The 14,955-nt window shown below is 37.6% G+C and overlaps 1 protein-coding gene across 1 annotated transcript; it reads left to right on the forward strand.

Moving 5' to 3' along the window:
* The first annotated feature begins 1,319 nt into the window (after window positions 1–1,319).
* Window positions 1,320–3,367, forward strand: LOC111611846 (E3 ubiquitin/ISG15 ligase TRIM25-like). The gene is made up of 2 exons (XM_023350432.1): window positions 1,320–1,429; window positions 2,003–3,367. Exons 1-2 carry the CDS (start codon window positions 1,384–1,386, stop codon window positions 2,551–2,553), a joined length of 597 nt encoding a protein of 198 aa, XP_023206200.1. The 5' UTR covers window positions 1,320–1,383; the 3' UTR covers window positions 2,554–3,367.
* Window positions 3,368–14,955: the final 11,588 nt, after the last annotated feature.

The raw sequence follows: 14,955 nt of genomic DNA on the forward strand, positions 1-14,955 counted from the left end.
TGACTGGTTCTGATGATACTGCCAGATCATTCATGAGTTCAACCCACATACTCAACTGATAGATGAGGTAACATTGAAAGAGAAATAAGTCGTTTTTTCCAACACTGTTTTTAACAACAAACAGAACACACATTGTCTTACTTTTTGTTTTGTTTATGTTGTTAGTCTGTAGACTAAACCGGGTCAATGTCATGATAAAAACGATCAGATGATGTGTTTTCACCTCGGACTGAAATGTTGTAGCACTGAGGTCATCCTGTGCTGGTAGTTCTGGTTAAAACCGGCTCTCCAGCGTTCTGGCTCCGTTTTTATCCTCACCGACTGATAAAAGTGTCTAAATCTCACTCCCATTTTTTTCTTGGTCTGATTAATATTCTATTCGTAAGTGTGACACTTTCATCAGCTTTAAGCAGAAAATATATGCTTAAAGCATTTGGGGGCTTACACACAGTGTTGTTGAGCTCAGCTGTAAACTGTCATAAAAAACATATATATATACATATGTGTACATATATATATATATATATATATATATATATATATATATATATATATATATACTGTATATATATGCTGGTTTTGCCTTCCTTTCAGATGCTGATATGAACCGTCGTCTGTGACTCCCTGATAGCCTCCTGTTTCACCACTTGTTGACTGGTTTTCATTCACTCATCTGGACTTTTAAATATTTATTTGAACTGTTCATTTTCTTGTGTATATGGGTGAATGTGGATTTTCACTGTTTCACACAATAACATTATTCACATCTGCACTAATATTTGTTTTAAATGTTCCTTTAGGAAGTTGGACCTCAACACGCTTTCTGTAGCCATCAATAATTTCTGTCCCAATACCAGCTTCATGTTTAATCACTATTCTAATCAGCAGAATTAAAATGAGAGTATTTAAGGACTCAAATTTTTGCAAAATGTTTGGTACTTTGATGTCTGTCCTGTTTCTGCTGTTAATCTTGGAATCTGCAAGAATTTTGAGAATGTGGCTGTAAAATAGTTCCCAGGCTTATGTAGACATTCTTAGATCTTCAGTGAATTTCTTTCACTTTTCAACTTTTCTGGCTATTAGCCAATCAAATGTGTGCTCTCAAACAAGTTACTACATCCTCAACCTGGTCAGGATGGAATATATTCTATGACCTTCAGCACCACTTAGTAATACAATGAGGATTTTCACTGACTGGTTAAAGTCAGTTAAAAAAACTAAAAAGAGGAGGTCTTATCAGCTGATCCTGCACAGCTGATTACACAGAGCAAATTCAGGCAGGAGTTTATTGTAAATCACATGCTTGACAGGAAATGAAAGCAAAATCATCAGAGCCTCAGCTGTCTGAGTCTGCAGACAACATCCAAGATCGACAACGATTTTATGTTTTGTTTTCACATCCTGCCAGGCCTTTGTGAGCCATCATCAGGTGAGTACAGCTTTTTGTGTTTAGAAAGTGGACAAAGGGAATTGAAATGCAGCAAGTATGAAACAATTACTGCCGTCTTTGTTTTAATTTCTGAAAGCTGGAAGCTCTTGCATCACTAAAGGTTTGACTTTCACTACCTACGGGCTTCCGTCCTTATTATACAGTAAATACACATTTAAAGCAGAAATAAAAAGCTTGTTGCAAATACAATGTGATCACATCGATCCTAACTTCCTGGAAATATTGGAACGCTGAATCTTGAACAGTGATACAGAGTGCAGTACAGTCGTCCACTGCACTGCACTGTTGCTGCATTGCTGCAGCAACATCCTCTTTGTGGTTTTAAAAAGCGTTATTAAACTTTTTTTAAAATTTGAAACATATAATCATGACAAATAGGAGAAAAGTATATGTAAGACGCATTGCATGCATCTGCAAAGCATTGTAAATGCCACAAGGCTTCAGGGTTCACCAGTACTTTAACCTTTACTTTAATATAAATATGTTTTCATTTCTTTAGGATCTTTGTAAAGGCTTGTGTTTGCTGAAACTTGTCACCGGTTCCATTGTCAGACATGGCAGCTGCTGGGCTCTCTGAGGATCAGCCACTCTGCTGCATCTGCCTGGATGTGTTCACCCAGCCAGTGGCTCTGCCGTGTCAGCACCACTTCTGCAGGACCTGCATCACCAAACACTGGGACAACGCTGACAGATGGCAGTGTCCCCTGTGTAACAGGGGCTTCACCAGCAGACCAGAGCTTCAGGTTAACACAGGAATGTCTAAACTAAGTGATCAGTTGGAGCTGCCGGCTCAGCAGACTGCCTGCTGCAGCTTGGAACCACGGCCTGATGCAGGACAGGTTGTGTGTTGCGTCTGCTCCGAGGAGGCCCAGATGTCCTGCCTGGTGTGTCTCAGCTCCTACTGCGAGACCCATCAGGTTTTCCATCAGAGGATCCCAGGCCTGAGGAGACACACTCTGCTGGACCCTGTGGACGGACTGGAGGACAAAATAAGCAACAAGTATCAAAAAGCTTCAGAGAAGCTTATGTGCCATCGTGGCCTTTTTGTGTTGCTTGCATGTTTTATTTTAATAATTGCTGTTTGTTATTTTGTATTTATTTAATTTTGTTGTTTTTACTAAACTATTTGGATTCATCTGGGTTTGTTGATTAACTTCTTTTTTTTGCATAGTTTTCTGTCCACCGTCCAGAAGCTCCCTGCCTCTCTGGAGACAGAAACTTGCCATGATGTTCGTCATTCACTCCAATTTTTATCTTATGGAAAACTGTTAGCCTCGCGATTTTATGGAAAGTGCTCTTTAATTTAATTTTTAGAAGGTTAAGTTTTGATTCTGCTGAGCAGGTTAGACCACTAGAGGGCAAGATGTTCTTGGGAATCTTTTAAACTATAAATTATGTATAATATGAGCAGCCTTGCAATTCTTTTACATTTATAAACTTAAACTATTTTCTAGCTGGTTACTGATGTGATATAGCACCTCACAGCAACAAGAGGCCAAATCAGGAGAAGTAGTGTGTTACGTCTGCTCTGAAACCAAATCAAAATCTAGGAAGTGTGTGTACTTCAGGGACAAAAAAAAAAAAATAAAAAATACAGGAAGAGGGTTGGGGAACTTTTTGGGGCAATTCTTTACAGACTCTGATCAGTTCCGGCATCTGGCTCAACCCTCAAGCTTGTTCATGTTTTTGCAGCAGTATCCAAATGGTCGGCCATGTTGGCCAAAATCCTCAAGCTGAAAATGTAGAAACTAACTCTGATGTGAATTCTAAATATAAAGTGCTCAGTAAACATGGGGAGTTTTAAATGAAAAGAATAATATACATACATATGTGTTGACAAGAAATGTGTAAATGTATGTAGATTCCCAACATTTAACTAGTGTCTGGTGTATTTCCCTATTAATAACAATTACCACATTTCTGATGTTAAATATTTTTGGATTTTTTTTTTTTCAAATAGAAAAATAAACATTATTCATAAGAACAAGGCATATGTCTTTCTTTCTTATGTGTATTTGAATAAAAGTTGCTGCACTTTGGGTTCCTTCTTCCTATGAAATTAAAATTAAGGCATAAAATGTGATTGATAAATAAGAAAAACCACACATTTCGAATCTTTTGAATAATTTTTCATCTGACAATGAAAATCTCTTCCTGAAAGATTTAAAAACAGTGTGTTCTTTATTACCACTTCATACAAAGCCTTAATAAATACATCAAAGCTTGTAACCGCAATGAGACAAAAAGGGAAAAGATTAAAGCATCAAGAATTTTGAAACATTTTTTTCAGTTGTAATGCATCATATAAAGTTAAAAAGAAAAATTACAAATGTGTTTGAGGGAACTCAACACAGAACTCAAAGTAAGAACATTAGTGTTTGGTTGGATACTTTTTGTAACAAAGCTTCCTGGTAATATATCTCTTTAATTCGTGCCACACTTGTAAGTAAAATGGCTCAGTGTTTAAATGACTGTTTTGACCTTTACATCATGTTATAATGTTATTCCCTCATCAAAAACATAGCTGGAGTGTTGCTTTGATTCTTTCGTGCATGTTTGAGAAACCCTCTAATCTCCATGGCAACCATTTATCTGTTCAAACTGCTTGGATGAAAACTTTGGAGCTGCAGTCTCCAAGCTTCTGAGGTTCCGCCTCACAGAGCCTCCAAGCCCCATGGCTTCCCCCCTCAGCTCCTCCAGACTAGCCAGCAGCAATTAACAAACACCTGGTGGAACTGAGGGTCTGCTGAGCTCATTATATGATTTGGAGTTAGTTCTTGGCTCACTCCAAAAAAGGAGCAGAGTGCCTCTATCCACAGGCTTATATCAGAGATTTTAGATGTTGGCCGTTATAATCTCATTCCTGTGTTTTGACTGATATCAGACCAATTTGTGATATTAATATCAGACAGGACAAAAATAAAGAAAGCATCAGCTGATGACAAGGTCTATTGTTAAGAGCAGTTCAAAATCAAAGTTTGAATCTAAGTTTTCAGTGGTAGCGTCCCACATCCTCTCCTCTGCTGCCAAGGCCACATTAGGTTCTTTTCCTGATGCTGCGCTATACGAAGGGAAATAAACAGGCTTTCCAAAAAATATAAGCTTTACTGCCAAGAAGTCCTGTTATAATAGAAATAATCAACCAAGTGCAAATGTAATAACTTTTCTTGCTAAATGTAAAATATAAAAACATGTAATGACTGTTGTTTATGTTCCTGAACCCTTAAAACAACACTTTGCACATATTTCTTCCATTTCATCTTTCTGTCTTCTTCAGTGGGAGTCTATCAGCCTCCCACGCCTCTTACAATGCTCGCAATTTCAAAAATGTGGATAAAACATTTTGTAGCGCTTGCTGTGTCAATAAGACGACCGAAACCTGCCCTGCCTGCGTCAGCAAGGCCAGTGTGCGGTGTTTCCCATCAGAAGGTCAGAGTTCAGCTTCAGGCTCCTGTGGCGTTGTTAGACCTTTAACTGTTTAGGAAGAGGCGAAGCCCCCCCAAGGCAAAGGTTGAAAGAGAAGCCCGGGGGGGCAAGTGGTGTCTGGAAAAAAATAAGAAAGTTAAAAACCTTTTAAGATGCTAATTGGAAGCACGGGGATTGAAGTTCATTGATGTGATTGTAATGTAAAAGGATTAGAATGCTCCACATCAGCAGCAGGGATCAGCAGAAAATCCTGCTGGTCTGCTGTGAGAGAAAGGCTGTGAGGAGACGATGTGTGAAACGGCACGTATGCTGCTCACAGCTGGCAGCCAGGAGGGGGGGAGCACAGCCTCGGTGTGTGTGAGTGTGTGTCTGGGGTGGGAGTGTGAGCATAGAAGTGTAGGCAATACAACAGACACATGCTGGAGGATGTAGGTAACAGGTCATCTAGGATTATCAGTTTTAGGTGTCATTAGTATAGATGTGTATGGGTGTGGGTGTGTGTGTGTGTGTGTGTGTGTGAGTGGAGTCACGTTTAGCTTTGAGGTGGTTGTGTCATCATCGTCTGATGACTACCTCAGCCCAGCTCAGTTTTCCCTCCTCCTGAAGTTTCAGTCAGAGGAAGTGAAGAAAGTTTTTTTGTTTTTAAATACTGTATGTGACTAAGAGGTTTGTGAAATAACAACGTTAAGTCAAGATGTCTCCAAATTCTGTTTTTGTCTAAAGTCTATTAGCAAAACAAAAGAAACGCAGAAAACATTAGCAGCGTGAAAATGTTCAAATGAGCGAGCCAACTGAACCAACCTTCATTTGGACAAAGTTCAGCTTTCACTTTTATTTTCTGGCCTGATCAGGATGGACCTTATCTGTCTGACCTGAAGACCTGAAGCAGTTCAAAAGTATTCACCACTTTTCCACAGTATAATCACAACCTGTGTGTAATTAGCATTTTATGTGACAAACTGACACAAAATAATTGTTGTGAGGAAAGGAAATGGTAAATGTTTAAGAAAAAAAATATTAGAAGAAGAAAAATTAGGAAAGTTTAGAAATAAAATGATGAACAAAAGCCTTACAAAAAGAATTTAAGGGAAAGCAGGGAGCCAGAGGAGAACAGGTTCGGCCCAGGATCAAAATCCCAGGTTCGAATTCCGTCCTCGGTGCCTTTGCTGCATGTCTTTCCCATGACCCCTGTCTGTTGGGTTGATATCAAAAATAAAGGTCAGTAGGGCCAAAAAGTGTTTAATAAAGAAAATGTAGCTGTCATGGTTACATGTAACTTGGGCTTGGGATGCACATGGAGTAGGACAAAGAGGTACATTTTCAGACTTTTAATGAAGATTAAAAATAAACATACAGGCAGGCAAGGAATGAATAACCAGACAAGGAACAGGCAGAAAACACAGGAAGAAACAGAGAGTGGCAAGAATGAACAGGACAATCCAGGACTGACCTGGAGAAAGTTTAATACGGGAAGCTTAATTACTGGAACAGAAACAAAATTATGATCAGGGAGCAGCTGAGAGGAGAGACCTCAGGCAGACTGAGGAGGAAATGCATAATGATCAAGTTAAAAAGCAAAGAATCAAAAAACTCAGCAGAAAACAACAAAGTGAACTAATGAGAAATAGGCTGTGCATTAATGTAAAAAATCAAACTCACAAAAAACCAAAACATCCCCAGGATATGATGGTAACTTCCACTAAGCCAACATTTCTATATCAAATGCTTTCATTTATTGGTCTGGTATAATATTTTAATCTTACATGTAATGTTAGCATCAGATGTGAGCAGAAATAGACCTGAACACATTCTGTGTGGAATTAATCTCTAGGATTCACTTAGTGATGGAGTTACTGAAATAAATGATATCCTAATAATGAAAATCACTGCATGGCTGAAGGAACACGACCACTCTCTGGTACCTCAGGAACTTTCTGAAAGTCTAAATTTAGTGAGCATTGTTTCAGTTAGTCGGACTCCACCTGCTGGGATGTGGGGCAGCAGGTCAACGCCGCAGACATGCAGACCGGTCTGGTTTTCTCCAGCCCCAGTCGCCCCAGGGGGATCACTGATTGGAAAGGGAAACTGTTTTTTTGTGCTCGATTCCACCCACACATCTGAGTTTGAAACAGAAACCAGCTCAGGTCTAAACACAGACTCAGGTAGCGTTTCCTAGCAGCCTTTGTGTAAATTACACAGCTGAGGGGGTTTCTCTGCATGTTCCCGACTATATTCATGTTTAAACTTTTCAAACCCGCTTTCTAAATCCTCTTGTCTGCATATAGCAACTTGCTCTTGCTCAAATCAGTTTTATTTCTGTCTCAGCAAAAACTTAGCAAGAGCAGATAAAAAAAAAGCAGGACGTGATTTTTGAAAGCAGTCAGAATTTAACTAGGCCAAAGGGCACAAAGGCTTTTGAAAGGTGATGAATAGAAATGAGGTTAAGTGTGGAGATTTTTTTTTTACCTCTCTGTCTACTGTTTCAGACCATTTGAGGAAATGTTTAATTTCACAGATTGTATCTACTAAAAAATGAAATGCAGGTGTTTTTGTTTTATTTGACTAAAACTTTTTGTTTGCCCAGAAACAAACTGGACAATCAGCTTTTGCAGTTTGGGCAAAGAAAACTGGAGAAAATCACAGTGCCAACTTTGCATTAAAGTGTCATTATTTACAAAATAATGTCAAGTTGGCACTTTTACTGGACTTTCAAGGCAACTTTTAGAGCAACTTTGCATTAAAAGTGTTATTATGTACTGAATGACACTTCATGACTCCTTCATAATTATGACAGGTGTCACGTCAGTCTTATTCACACCCCGTCAAGTAAAGTGTTACCGGTTTATTTGTAAAGCACATTTCAGCTACAAGGCAGTTCAAGGTTTTTTTTTTCATAATTTTTTTTAAAAAACCATCATAAACATATCATATAGCCAACAGTTGTGAAAACCAGTAATAGATATTATATGTTGTCATTAAAATCATCAACTTTGATTTTCACAGACACTCTCTCTGAACAATCTGAGTTTGAGCTGTTAATTCTGCAAAGAGGAATGTGCAAAATGTTCAGTCTTTGGAAATGCAAAGCTACTAGAAAAAAAGGCAGGGCTGAAAAAAAAATTGACATTAAAAAAATCGTCATACAATTTCCACATCTTTAGTTAAATTTTTAAAAAAAAGTCAGTCATTTTCATTCAACTTAATTAGCTGCTGCTTTGTGTTCTCTAAGTGATTTGTCGAACCAAATTTCATCAAAATTGTAATTGTAAGATGACAGTATGTGGAAAAACCTCATGGAATATGAATAATGTACAATGTAGCAATATAGAAACTTGAATAGGCATTTAGTAGAATAGACTTTCTAGTATGTAAAGGCTCTGTGAGCTCAAGCAAAGGGTCCAGTCCAAGTTTTACATCACATGAACTGGAGGCTGAGAATGCAGAGATCAGTCTGAAAGCCTTGACACAATCTCTTATCATGTGACAGCCCAAACTGTTTTCAGCTTGCAGATATCTGCATGCTGTTCTGCATATCTAACATGAGTGGGTCGGTGACGTGTGGTGCAGAGAAATGTGTCAAACAGCAGAACCGCTGCCAGGCTGCAAGTTTCTCTCATTAGATCATCCACAGACCGCCAAACTCAACATCTGAACTTTAAATTCATCTGTTAATCAGGACAAATACTCAACTCTAGAGGTCATTTGATTTCCTCCTGGAACTGTGGTGATTTCAGTCTGATGTGAATGGATGAACAATTTACTTGTCTTAATATCACCGCTTAATCCATCAGAAATAGGAAAACATTAAAAATAAATAACAGAGGATAAAGTTTATTCAAAATTTCTAACCTCTAAATTTATTCCAGTGTGGCCCTTTATAGCGAGCTCCACATGCAACATGAACTTTTAAATCAACATATTCTTTCCATGAATACCAGCCTTGACTTCAGTCCTCATGACACTTTATATAAGAGCTATTCATTCATTTTTCATGCAATTTCAGCCATTAAATTATATCTCTCTTTTTCCATCCAATATACGCAAATTATAGATTAACTGTACAAAAAAGGAAACATCTTCATGTAACATAAAAAAATTATCAAAATGGAAGTGTAATCAAAAACGCTTTTGAAATGGGGGAATATTAACAAGGGACACAGATTGTTCTGTTTAGCTGGAAAGTCATTTTTAAAAACTGCTGAAGAAAAATAAAATTGAGAAAATATAACATTCCCCTCAAAATTATATTACTGGCTATGTATGCATCAACACAGCCAAAACTAATAAAAAAAAACACGCACAGAAAATGTCTAAGCACCCAGAGGAGTTGATGGAGCTTCCTTTGTACTCAGTAGACAGATTTTCAGATTTCCTGTTCAGAAGTACAACAACAGCGCCCCCTACAGTCAGAACTCTGAAGGAGAAAGTCAGGTGTTGCAGAACAGTCCTGAGTTCAGGGCTCAGTTTTTCTGTGTAATATGACTGTGATGTTATAAATAATAAAATAATGCTAGTTCAAATACAGTAATAACAATAATAAAATAACTAACACAAATACAAGGAAAAATTATGAAGACCAAACAATCAACATATACAGATAGGAATAAAGGAAGAGATATTTCAGCAACAGTTATTATTATTATTATTATTATTATTATTATTATTATTATTATTATTATTATTATTATTATTATTATTATTATTATTATTATTATTATTATTATTTCTATGGAAGCAGTTGTCTCTGGATCCCAGCAGCTAGGTAAGCACTCTAGGTCTTTTTCTCATTCCCTTAATCTTCCAGCCTTTAACTAATGTTCTAAGAATGTTAAACCCATCAAAAAAACATTTTACAATTTCTTTAATGTGAACATTTTCAATGCAATAATGTCAATGTTCCAAACTATTCTATGTATAAAAAAATCCTAATCCTATGTATTCAAAGGCAGCATATTCAGTGTAAAGTGTGACACAATCCTTTATAATCATAGCAGAATATGTAAAAAAACCCAAACAGATTAACAGGTCTGTTGGTAAATCAGGCTTCTGATCTGGAGCCCTCCAGGCTTCACTGTCACTAAAATTCCCTGCATAGATGGAATTGGAAATGACAGCCTGGTTGTCCTGAAGAGCATACGAAGAGTTAAAAATGTTACGTAACTGAGTGTAGGACAGCTGAGGCACATAAAAACGTGAGAAAAGTTGCCGGTGTAAACTACTTACAAGCATGACAATTATTGATTTGTTGCTTTAGTGTTTGGACAGAAAAAAAGGTGTGGAGGGTATTGCTAACATAGTACTGAAACATTATATCTAACTTGGACCCAGACTATGATATCGAGAAGGTCAGGTGTGATGTCATTCCCTTTTATTGTAAAAGTTATAAACAAGGCGGCATAACAATGACCCTATTTGGACAGGTAAGATTCTAACCTTTGGTACTCAGATATAGTTGTTGGTAGTCATGACCTCATGCTATAAATCAACAGTGATAAGTCATTTTGAGTTTTTTTTAATTTTGTTTACATAGGCTGACAAAGAAAGCATGTGGTTACCTTTCCAAAAAAACAGCTAAAGAATGGGTCAAAGAAAACAACAGAGATTCTGAAATGTAAACAGCTTCCAGATTTCACAGATAATAATTATCTGACACCCGGTGGCATTTCTGGGAACCACACCCCACATCCTAACATCCAGATCCCAACTCTTCCAGTCCACATTTCAGTTCCAATGCTTCCCACAGAGGCTGGATAACCCAGCTCACCCCTACCTTCAGATCACTAAACATAACTGTTAACCAATTCTGCTGTCAGCATGCAGCTCATTTGGATATGATGTCATTTACATGTATTTGAGCTCAAAATCCTATTTTGGCAGCAGGATAATTTATTTTCCACTGAATCATTTTTTCATTTTGTTAGACTACATTCACAAACTTCAATGTCTTCACTGGAACTGTCTGTCATGGACAAACACAAAGAAATGCATCACTGTGAGGTGGAAGGAAAATTATATCTGGTAGTCAATTCTTCTAGCAATGAAAAATTTGAAAATTGTGTGATGCATGTATATATTCAGCCCCTTAACTCTGTTTAACCTAAATAAAATTCAATACACTAAATACCTTCAGAAGTCCACCTCGGTGTCTTTTAGCCTCAGAATTAATCCAGCTGTTTAGTGCAGGTGAGTCAGAGAACGAGGGTATGGAAAGGTTTGAAGCAAGGCTAGGAAAAAAAATCTCCCAGAGCACCAATTTATCATCTCGAAATAGAATAGTTATGACACAACTGCAAACAAAATTTAAGAGCTTTCCTGTCCTAAATGGCTGGAGTCCATATGTTTATTTGGATGACCTTGAATTTTAAACTTTGTTGTTCTTGCTTTTGCTTCGGTTTTACATAAAACAGAGGTTCGTCAGTGATCGTTTGAGCCTTTGTTAAATTTATGGTGTGTTTATGGAGCGAAGAAAGATAAATTACAGTTCTGGTCTTTCATTCGTTATTGTGGTTAGGTGAGGATGTGATTTAGACTTTCCTACTTGACTTTATCTTTTCTCTGTAGTCTGATGGTGACTTCAGGTTGGAGACTTTTCACACTCAGATCAAAGAGTGACCCAGCTCCCAGGTGTGTGTGAGGAAGATGCCATGTTCACTTTTAAGACTACTCTTTAATTTTTTGAAAAAGCTTATAGTTGAAGTGACTTTTGTTGTCTGCCTTTGTTCTCCTCCCCTTTGCAACTGTTGCTGATCCATTGATTTGGAACGCGCAGTTTTTGAACCTGGCTGTTTCCGTCTTCTGGGTCGCCTTCGGCATCTGCTCTGCCTCTTGGCGCTTGTGGTACTCTGCTTCCAGGCCTCAGCTTCCTTCCTCTTGCACATTTGAGTTTGTCTTTGATTTTGCACCTCAACACTTCCGTATTCACTCGTACAATCCATCTAAGCATTTGCATTATGCCACTAATCCCAACTTTCACAATTCATTGTAGTTTTTGTTAATAAATATTCCTTTTTCTGCACCTTAACCACTGCATGGTTTTCCATTTTTGTTATAACCTTGAGCCAGACGTAACAACATATCATAGGCAGGTTAACAGATACATCTGTTAATTGGAGGAGAAAACAAGTCACCCAGAAAAGGCTGATTGTCAGGGATCCTCCAGCGGCTCCTTAAAACCCCAGCAGGTGATCAGGTGATTGCAACCAGGTGGAACAGACTTTGACATTGCTGATGTGCTGGAGTGCATCTTGCTTGAGATATGCACTCATGTTGAAAACCTTACTTGCACTAAATTGGAAATAATTTAGAAAAATGCACTTAATTACAAGACTTTACAGAACAATGTGTTATGGTTAACTTTACATGTAAGATTATAATTACATGATTATGGTAATAATAGGTGGTTATCTAAAGCTGGCTAGCCTGAGGCGTGAACTGAGTCTTACTCCATTCCTGGTGTTGCATCAGTTGGAAGACAGAGCTGGTGGAAAAACCTGCCGAGTTCAACCTGTAAGAAAATGAGAAAAAAACGTGGCTGTACTGAAGGGATCAGTTTAATGATAAGTAAAAAAGTCAACAGCTTTATCATACAGTGCACAGACTTGTATCAATAGGTTTGCAGGTAAGTCAAACTCCTTCCGTTTGCAGATGGCATCCCAAGCAGAACGTTGTGAGCCTCAGACATTCTTTACAACCTGACTGAGCTTTAAACTGTCCCACAGCTTTATCCCTGATTGGTTCTTGGTTTTCATGACTCTGTTTGTCTCTAACAAATCTTTGAGTCCTTCAAGGAATAATTGCATCTATACTCAGATTCAATTAGACACAGTGCAATGTGTTTCTGCAAACATGACTGTGACTTAATGGAAAAAATTGCTTCTTTGGATTCATGTGTTTAAAGAACCTTGTTCCAGAAGTCTTGTGGTTGGCTGAGATATAACTTTCCACACCAAAGTAATGCTGTCATTTTCTTCTTAGAGAGGAGACAATCATCCTGGGATCCGTTCCAGACAAGCAGCCACCATGCAAGTCACACGGGTGTACTTACTTTTTGCACATTCTTATTCCATTGTGGCTTCCTCTTTGTTTTATTAAATCTGGCGTGTATTTTTACATACTTGAGGTTTCATTTAAATAACTTTAGCTACTGGTAAATCACTTTTATGGTGTGTCAGCATATGACTTTGGTTTTTGGGTAAATGTTGGTTAAAATGATTACTTTGTTCCAGGGAAATATAAAAACATTTTCCAATTCCTACAGCTCCTTAGTGTTTAAGTATTTCCCCTGAGGAAATACTTCAGCAAGCATTTCCAGCTAGAAACAGAAACAAGTTCAGCGTGGTGTGTGATTGTGTTCCAGAATATATTACTTCCAAGACACAATCAGGGCAAAAACTAGTTTAATGTAGTTTTTTTAAATAGAATAGAATAGAATAGAATAGAATAGAATAGAATAGAATAGAATAGAATAGAATAGAATAGAATAGAATAGAATAGAATAGAATAGAATAGAATAGAATAGAATAGATCTCATTTGTCAAACTTCAATGCTTCAGATTGTTAAACACATTTTAATCTCAGGCAAAGATAACCTGAGGAAAAATAAATTCACTTTTCAAATGAGAATTTCTATTAAATTAGCTTTTCCAAAACAACCTGGCCCTTCACAGAACAGTAACTGCTGTCATTGTTAAAACATTAACTAACTATAACTAACAATTTTTTTTAGAAATCTGAGTGCAATTTCATTAACTACTCAGATGTTTAGTGTAAGAAAAACCCAATTAAATAGAACCTGTCTAACAACATGAAGTAGGTTAAAAGATTTCAAAAAGCTTTATACTAGACTTAAAGAAACAAGAACAGATGAGAAATAAAACAATTGACATCAATCAGTCTGCGTTATTGCTCTGTGATTTCAGCCTTCTTCATGAACTAAGTGCAAAGTAACAAAATCGAAGACAGCTTGACAGTTTTTGAGAATATCTTCAAATTCACTTGTTTGCTTTCAAGAAGAACCTCTGCATGCTTTAATCAGCTAACTGCTGTGGAAACTTAAAAGGAGTAAACCTTGTGCAAATCTACCATGTGTCAAATACTGTTTGGTTTCCATTAGGCAGCCAGAACTCCTAGCTGTGAGTTTCCAGTGGGCTGGAAATCCACTGGGTATATGTGAGCCCATATACATGGGATCACAAGACCTGACCAAACCCTTCAATGACAGACAGTCATTCAGCTGGGGGTTGAACTGTTTTCCTGCCTGGCATCACCTGCTAAGACAGGAATTCAGCCCGTTTTATTACTTTCAGCTTTTTAAAGTTTAAATGGTAAAAGAAAGTCTCATTTTAAGACCAAGGAGAGAATTGGTATTTTCTACAGTTGTTTTTGCTGGCAGACATGCATCCAGGGTGGACAGCATGACAGACTGCTAGGTGGACAGACTGCTGTCAGTCTCTTTGGTTTTCAGTATTTATGAAGTGATAAAACTTCAGAGCCAGTGCTTTTAATTTGAACTGGCATATGAAGCTGCCTATTTTCGTAAGAAGTAGTATTGCCCAGATGACTATGGGCATGGTGCCTTCCGCTTGATATTTTTAGATGATGGATTGACCAGAGCTCTGTGAGATGTCCAAAGCTTGGGTGTTGTTTCTGTCTTAACTAAGCCTTAAACCTGTCCAGAATGTTCTCCCTAACTAGACTTGCCTAAGGAGTGAGTGTGTCACTCTATGGTTGTTTGTCTCATGTGTCTGTCCTTTGCCAAATGAGAGACCAGGGTGTTCCTTGACTCCTGTATTATAAGCACTGGAGATAGGCACCTTTGTGTGTGGTTTTATTTTTTGGATGGTAATAAAAATGACTGAAATAAATGAACTGTTCCTCAATCTGCAGCTGTGCAGCAGCCACCATCCAAATCTCTTGAAGATCCTGAACATGATTCCTTCTTCATACAACATGGCTGTTCTTAGATTTTTTTAAGAAACAGAAAAAATTTATAGTAGCATCAGTTGATCTTCATTGCATCCTCACACTTAGGGACTTACTTTAAGGTCAAAACCATATTTTCTATCTTCCACATTGTGTTG

This window comes from Xiphophorus maculatus, chromosome 17, assembly GCF_002775205.1.
Source record: "Xiphophorus maculatus strain JP 163 A chromosome 17, X_maculatus-5.0-male, whole genome shotgun sequence".
NCBI lineage: Eukaryota > Metazoa > Chordata > Actinopteri > Cyprinodontiformes > Poeciliidae > Xiphophorus > Xiphophorus maculatus.